We start from the raw sequence: 8,126 nt of genomic DNA on the forward strand, positions 1-8,126 counted from the left end.
GGGGGGGGGGGGGAAGCCTAACCAGAAAATAGGTCATAATAAGCCATACAGAATCAAAACCTTTCATCCTAACATTTCCAAAATCTTGAAAATTCAGATCCCAACTGTGCAATAAACTGATACGGCTCTGCAAATACTTTAATAATAGCAGCAATTTATAAAATGCTACTGATACATATTTATCCTACAGACAGGTATGACTTTAAAAAAAAAAAAAAAAAAAACTCTTTTAGGCCTATTTAGTATTTAAATAACAACCCAAACCTACCTGTAATTCATCTCCACCTGCAGGTGGTAGCAGTAATATAAACATATCGACCATATCAGCCACAGCAAATTCTGACTGTCCAACACCTGAAAAAAAAATGAAATTTGCAATTCATGGCAGACTTTCATGTTAATGACACCAGTCTGAGACATCCCAGTAAAGTACCATGTTTCTGAACAGAAAACACACTAGCATAATTAAAACCAACAAAACATGGTTTATTTATAAACTGTACATGATTAAAAGAACAGGTATCAACCAAAGACCATACACAAAAGAAGCTAAGGAAAAAACAGAGAGGAAAGAAGACAAAGTATGTAATTGGTGGTGCACCTTTTGTGGGTCCTGAAAACCTACCTACTGTTTCCACAAGAACTACATCGTAGCCTCCTCCTTCACACAGCAGGATAGCTTCATTCGTGGTCCTTGTCACACCTCCCAACGTCCCTCTGGTTGGTGATGGTCTGATGTATGCGTTCATGTCTCTTGACAACTCAGTCATCCTCGTTTTATCACCCAACAATGAACCTTAAACATTTAGGATTACCTTATTTCAAGAGGGTATACCAGACAGATTTCTTTTCCAATAAATGAGTAGGAAAAGAAGTTGGATCTCTTGGGAGGGGGAAAAAAAAACTCAAAAAAAATATCTAGTAACAGTGGCTGAAGACTTTGCTTAAGACTGGAAACTTACTGGCGGGCTTTTCCACCTAAAAAATGATGGAAAGGCCTAGTCATAAGCAGACCTTACCATTTCCAAACCTGGAGAATTTGTTCTAGGCCAGAAAGCATTCTGCAATTCCTGAATAGACTTTGTGGCCTATGCATAGAGGAAGCTACAAAATTAATCTTGGTTGTTTCTTTCCAAAATGACACAGTTCAAGAAAAAATAATAATAGGAATCATTGCGTAACTTATTTATTTATTTTTAAGAAAACTGACACACATCCCTGCCTTCGTCCCRTTCATACAATCTTTAAATCAAATTCTGCAAGATTTCTGGGCACAATTCATATTCCAAGAGATAAGGGCAGCTCAGCTGATATAACTGCAATAGTTTTGGTATCATATTTTGTTACTCTACCAATGTGTCTTGAATATATACATATGACAATATTATCTTTATTAGCTCTAAGTCACTGCAGTACTGTAGTCTGTTTTTTTTTTTTAATAGTTCTGTTGTAGTATTTTTTCTAACAACTTAGAAGTCATAAGAAGTGAATGATGTTTGCTAGCAGTAGCCCATTAAAAAAAAAGATTAAAGTTCTATTACTTATGTGATATATATTCATTAATGAAGCTTGATCAGCCTAGAATTTCACTAAAAGCTCTGTTTTGGAAGGAAGGCTGACAGTTGTCAGCCACAYAACTTTGAAGAATGACAAACTGAAAAAATAGTAGCCTGTGTTACTAAAAATGCAAGCTGATACACGTTTGGATTGCAGTGTTGTCCCAAGTATCCTTCCTGCCTAGTGATCAGCCTTATTACTGTTGAAATGCTCTTCTACTCCTTAACTCACAGACAAAAATATATATTTAACTTGAGAGAGAAAGTAGCAGCTATCTACAATTTCAGCCAAAGAGAACCAGAGTAAAATAACACTCAAATTTCAGAAATAAACCTAGCAAAACATAGACATRGCCACTTAATTCCTACTTTCATATTTCCTGGGGGACGGGGGAAGGAAAAGTGGTGTAACGTTCATTTTTACCATTTTGCTTTTACCAGCCCCAAATTCTTTCTCCACTACTTGGCCCCAAAGAGAATCTCTTACAGATGACAAAGTTACTGAAACCTGACTCAAATTTGACTCATACTCACCACCACTTGTACTAGAGGAAGGGTCTACAGCCAACACAGACACTTTGTGCCCTCTTTCTGTAAGCATTTTCCCAAAGCATTCTATAAAAGTTGATTTCCCAGCACCAGGAGGGCCAGACAACCCTAAACAAGCACATTAGGGAAAGAGGAAGAAACACCTTGTTAGTCAATTAAACAGCCCACCACGTGAACACGGCAACATTAAGAGGCTAACAACAATTATACTTCAAACTTTGGCACATAAAAGGGCATACAAGAACCAATACTTTCAACTGAGCAGTTGTGATCATTTGTCATACAATACTTGAAATCATTGGTTCATTGAAGGCAGTGGTTCTCGCTTCACCACCACTCTCCAACAAACAATTTGCTTACCAAAACTCTCAGAAGAAATTTGCTAGCTTTTACTTTTAAAGTGTAATACTCTAAAACTTGTGTTTTTTAGATTTACTAAGTGTTTGCACAAGACACACATTTCAGAAGTCAGCTATTGTACATATAAGCAAAAGTATCCAAATTAAGATTGGCCTGTCAACTTATACCAAGTATTTCTCATTCCCACATCTAAGTTTTCTTCTTGCTACCTTTGTTGATGTAAGAGAGGGATAACAGTTGGGCATGACATGCTTTCACAGTCCATCTCTTTGCCAGTGAAAACTATGATTTCCAAGAAAAACAAGACTCAACTCATTTGAAGAACAGGCTGCTTTAAAGTAAGGTCAAAAGACAGGAAGGTAGATAATTTTTCCTTTTGTGGATTGATGAAGGGATTCAGAAAGAACTCAAAAAAAATATATGCTCTATGAAAAAAAGAATGGTCTGCTTGGTTACGTCATTCCTTATCTGAGTGCAGGTAATGGAACAAACATGCAAACTGTCAAATATTCCAGCCTCCAGAAGTTGCACGYAGAAACAAAACAAAAAAAATCCCAAACACTAAACAGGCAATAATTACTTTTAAGAGTTGTTCCAAGAGCATTTTCCAGTTCAAGACATCATTCTAATGAACAGTAGAAGTAATTTGGATTTACAGCAAACCAGAAGAAATCAATGGTATGAGACTACAAACCATAAAGCTTAAAGTGCAATAGTGATAATGAGGAGTGATGATTACAATTACATCAAAGTAACTACTGGACAGGTATAAAAAGACTGACCCACTCTAAAGGCAAGTGGCTTTCCTTGATTTAACTTTTCTTGTTCCCTGTGGTAGGATAATACCTTCTGAAGAAGCACCTGGGCTACTTTCTTTTTCCTGTGGTGAGTTGATTCTACAAGAGTAATGGCTTCCGCTAAACAGGCTCTATGACCTTCTATTAGTCCACTGTAAAGTCTGTCTACAAGTCCTTGCTCTCTGTCAGAAAGTCCCTCTACCTGCTGGTCAATGGCAGCTTGATGACAGAGCCCTCTCTTTAAGCCCTTTAACGAAAACATCTGTTTAGTACAGCACAGATGCATTGGAGTAAGAGAGCCAGTGCACAGAAAATCTGATCTAGAACTGAAGTGAACGCTCTTGAAGCAAGTCCTTCTAGAAAAATAATGGTGAGGGAATCTCAGCAGGAAAGCAGGGATCTTCATTTTGGTTGGAAWTAAAAGCAGTGGAGGTTATCAGTTCATTTGTTTGCAGACACCCTAAGGAGAAAGAAAAAGATATTGTCTCTCCCAAATCATTCAAAACATTTGCAAATATTTAAGTGAAAAATAAGTACCATAATCATTTCTTATTTCATCCATTCATACTTACTGGCAGCATTAAACACAATATATGGTTCCTGTTTCCCATAGAAAAAAAATGAAAGAAGCTAGAGAATTTTCAATAGCATTATTTTGTTATTTTGGTAAAAATGAGAGATATTAAGAGTACTATCAGATAAATAAAAAGTACTGTTAYATGCAATAGACACTAAGCCATCCTAATGTCCGGGAACAAACAAAACAAATGTCTGTTCTCTTGAATTTGCCATGTATTCTTCTACTTTTATGTCTGCAGGGATTTGTTAATTGTCAGGAATAGCTACTCTTACATAAACGTTCTTAAATACAAACATTTTTGAATAAACTTAGGGACGCTGTTTAACAGGCATGGTGGCGATGGGCTTACAATTGGACTCAATGATCTTGATGTTCTTTTTCAATCGTATTGATTTTGAGATTCTGTGAAWCTCGGCAAACTGAGTCGCGTCAGCGTCCCCTCTCAATCACCGCCAGTGCCCCGGGCTCCTCCTGAGCGACCTCACTACCGCCTAGAAGGCCAGGACTGGTTTAAATTTAACTCCCTCACCGACAGGACSTCACTGTGGCTAAATCCCAGGAGAGTTTCCTCACAACGGCGGCAGTAACAGCAATTTTGGGGGTAGAGGAGAGGCTCCCATTTTCAAATCCTAACGTCGCCCTGGCCCGAGCAACGGCTCTCGGGGGGCACGCGCCGCCCAGCCAATCAGCGGGCGTGGAGGGGGCGCGAGCCGGGGTGCCGCAGTGGTAGTGGTGGGTGGGGGAGGGGCTGTCTCTGCCGCGCGGCCCCCGCCCTCCCCGCCGCGCCATGGCGGCCCCACGGCCACGGGTACGCGCCCGCTCCCGGTGCCCCCCCCCGTCACCTGCGCGTCCCGCCCGCCGCAGGGAAGTGACGCCACGCGCGGAGCCGGAGGGCAGCGCCCCCTTCCCCGCCCCGGCACGGACCTCCCCGCGCATGCGCCACCGCGCGCACAGTGCGTCGGAGAGCAGGAGTGGCAAGGCGGTTGTGACCGTTACCCGGCTTCCCGCGATGCCCGTAACGGTCCCCCCTGCCCTTTCTTGGTGCCCCAAATTGGGCCTAAACTGTGACCGCGAAACTAAATCATGAACCTGGTCAGAGCAGGGGGGAAAAAAAAAAACCAAACCAAAAACACCACACACTTTAAATGGAGGTTAAATAACTACTACAGTAAAAATGGAAATCCATAGTGGCAACCAGATCTTACCAAGCTCTTACAAGTCTCCTCAAGCTTAATATCTTTTCCTAAGTATACCAACTTAGACCCTGAGGTCTTTGCCCTGAGTTTCTTTGCCCTAACTGCAAGGCTGCTGCAAAACTCATCCTCCATGTTGAAATATTAAAAGCTCCCAGCTATATTTATGCATAGTCTTTTAATAATCATTGCTTTTGTGCGAGATTCCAGATAGAGGGGGGGGAAAGCCCAAAGACATTTACTAAATTACATCCTTTTTTCAGTCTTCATTTTGCCAAGTTAAACAAGTCTGATTTTTTTTTTAATTATTTCTCTAATCATCTTACCAGCCCTTCTTTAAATCTGTTCTACTTAATATATACCTTTTTTTTCCCCCACAGTGCACAAAATATACTATGTGAGCTATTGCCAGGACCTTTACAATGATACTCACATTTCCCTTAGACTTTTTTAACCAGTCTTGCATATCAGATGGTCAATGCAATTCCTGAAGCACATAAAACAGCAGAAATAGTTTGACTGCTGAATATATGCTTTAATATCATGCCTGTGACACTAGCCCTTTAGATTAGCATGTAGAAAGGACTGAGCAACCCTCTTCAGGGGTTTTATCAGCTCAGGCTGATAAAAACTACAGTCCCCAACAGTTTTGTGTCACCCACACTATGAGGGGAAAAACACAGCATAATTTTCCCTGTAACAGAGATGATAAATCCCATTTCAAAACAACCTTGTGTAGTCTCTTAAGGAAGATATGATAGTTTCTGACTAAAGTAAGTTTTCCAGCAGCCTTTTTCAAGTGTTATGCTGAAAACCAGCCCAAACTTAGCAAAAATGAATAAGTCATTCTGCTATGCTTTCATCGCAGATCACTCATCCTGCATTTCATTACATTTCCTCTATGCTTTCATCTTGAATAATTTTGTTGTCAACTCTGTTGCAAAGACCGGGTGAATGAGGATGCACAATTGTAGGTCCTGTCAGATTTGAGGAGGAAAGTGGACTGCTCAGTTCTTTCCATATGTGGGCCATCTTGTGGGCCATGATCATTGGAAAGATAGCAAAGCCTGCATTCAGCAGTTAAGAGCACAGGTTCTGCTATTCACATGGCACACCAGGTGCATTGCCAATCTCATGTTACTATGAACATGTCCATATTTTAGATTACTCTTCCTAAAAGAACAATCACTGCAATATTATGTTCATTGACATAGCAATGAGCAAGATGCTATAAGTATAAAACTAAAAATCTTCATCTCAAAATGTCCATGACCTCAGTGAAAATATTAAAAGGAGGTTGCAACAGACAGCACAAATAAGTGGTAAATATCAAATGAACAACCTTAGCTTGAAACTAATTACCATATTCTTTCTGAAATKATGTACTTTCACTATAGCTTATACCTATCTGTTGGTCCCCCCTTCTGTACGTTTATAGAATCATAATGGTTGGAAAAGACCCTCAAGATCAGAGTCCAACCCTTCACCACTTTGCCTGGTAAACATATTCCTAAGTGCCGCATCCGCACTTTTCTTGAACACTGCCAGGGACGGTGACTCCACCACTTCCCTGGGCAGCCTATTCCAAGGCTTCACCACTCCTTCCATGTAGAAATTTTTCCTAACATCTAACCTCAACCTCCCCTGACACAACTTGAGGCCTTTTCTCTTGTCCTATTGATAGTTATTTTGGAGAAGAGACTGATCCCTGCCTCAATATAACCTCTTTTCAGGAAGCTGTAGGGACTGATAAGATCTCCCCTGAACATTGGCTTCTCCAGACTAAATAATCTCATCTCTCTCAAGCACTCCTCATAAACTATGCCAGACCTTTTAACATCTTTAGTGGCAATTAAAGAACTACTCCTTCTTCAAGAGACACCCCTCAATTCATTTCAGTTACTACACAAGTATGGAGAAGACTGAAGCAATCTAACCTTTGCAGAATAACACCGAGGAATGTAACTGATGAAGAAACCTTGTTTTCAGTAAAGAACATTGTAACCTTAACATTTTTAGTCCTTTAAGCAAAAAATTCCTTCTGCATCATCTTAAAGATTAATTGGACAACTGAGATAAAGACAATAGGAAGTGTATCCCCACCTGAGAGCTTGCCTGTTTAAACATGTGATGAACCAAGGCCTCAGGTTTTGCATTCATGACTCAGGCAACAGCATAATGAAGAAAATCTCTCCAAAGAGTCAGTAACAGCCATATAAACATGTTTGCTATGTAGAGGCATTAGGTTGTTTTACTGCAGTGGCCTAGACAAAGTATCAGGTCAGCTCCTCCAGCTGGACCTGGAGATAAAAGTCTTACCAAAACTTTCCAGATTCATCAACCTACAAACAGAGGACAACTCCAACACTAGAGCAGATTCACTGTATCCATGTGGGCCAGGAGCTATAAGGGGGTCTGAGCTGTGGTAGCTGCCTAGTGAACCTGGAAAAAATAAAAAAAGATTCCATTCTGAACAGTGGCCAAGATCTTTAAGAAAGAATACAAGGAAAGAGTAGAGAAACTCACCTTAAACAACCCTGGTTTCTATTTTTGTAAGAATTTATAAACAAGGGTGTTGACATTTCTTTACAAACCTTAATAGAAATGACTTCGACATCTCCTCATTATCAACTGATATATCATTGAACAGTGGTAGGAAACAATACTGATAASTACTGGAAAAATAATCCATTCTTTATGCAAAAGTTTTTTGACAGTTTGTAATGAACTGCCTGATGTAAAGTGCCATACAAATGGAAACAATTTTAAAAAAAAACTTCTAAATGCAAGTATATTTTCCACAGATGTTCACATTTTAGTAAAATAATAGGATTATATACGGCAAAAGGAAAAGAAAAAATAATTCTTATGGACTACTGATTATGAAAGTAAATTAAATGTTCTCCAAGACTGAACTATTGTTTAAACTGCCTCCCTTGCTGGGCAGTCAAGATCTTCCAGTAAAATATTAATTTATTTTTCAATTAGGAAAGTGCTTAAAAACTTGGCTTAATGGATATGCTTTTCTGCATTACCACTGCTGACTCAAACCATCAAAATATTTATTATGTAGTTTACTATTACAGAGCTC

The 8,126-nt window shown here is 39.6% G+C and overlaps 1 protein-coding gene across 4 annotated transcripts in view; it reads right to left on the reverse strand.

Moving 5' to 3' along the window:
- Positions 1 to 7,446, reverse strand: part of MMAA (metabolism of cobalamin associated A) — a 25,941-nt gene extending 18,495 nt beyond the window's left edge. For 3 of the 4 annotated variants that reach the window (XM_026042635.1, XM_026042636.1, XM_026042633.1), the window contains exons 1-5: positions 7,355 to 7,446; positions 3,248 to 3,722; positions 2,091 to 2,213; positions 626 to 796; positions 269 to 354 (exon numbers count right to left, since the gene is read on the reverse strand). In XM_026042635.1, coding sequence (XP_025898420.1) covers positions 269 to 354; positions 626 to 796; positions 2,091 to 2,213; positions 3,248 to 3,668 — 801 coding nt within the window. In that variant the 5' untranslated portion in view covers positions 3,669 to 3,722; positions 7,355 to 7,446. Of the gene's footprint in view, positions 1 to 268; positions 355 to 625; positions 797 to 2,090; positions 2,214 to 3,247; positions 3,723 to 4,684; positions 4,705 to 7,354 lie in introns of those variants that run through there. The other variant, XM_026042634.1, reaches the window with a different exon arrangement.
- Positions 7,447 to 8,126: the final 680 nt, after the last annotated feature.

This window comes from Nothoprocta perdicaria, unplaced genomic scaffold, assembly GCF_003342845.1.
Source record: "Nothoprocta perdicaria isolate Ctin4 unplaced genomic scaffold, notPer1 scaffold_31, whole genome shotgun sequence".
Taxonomy (NCBI): domain Eukaryota; kingdom Metazoa; phylum Chordata; class Aves; order Tinamiformes; family Tinamidae; genus Nothoprocta; species Nothoprocta perdicaria.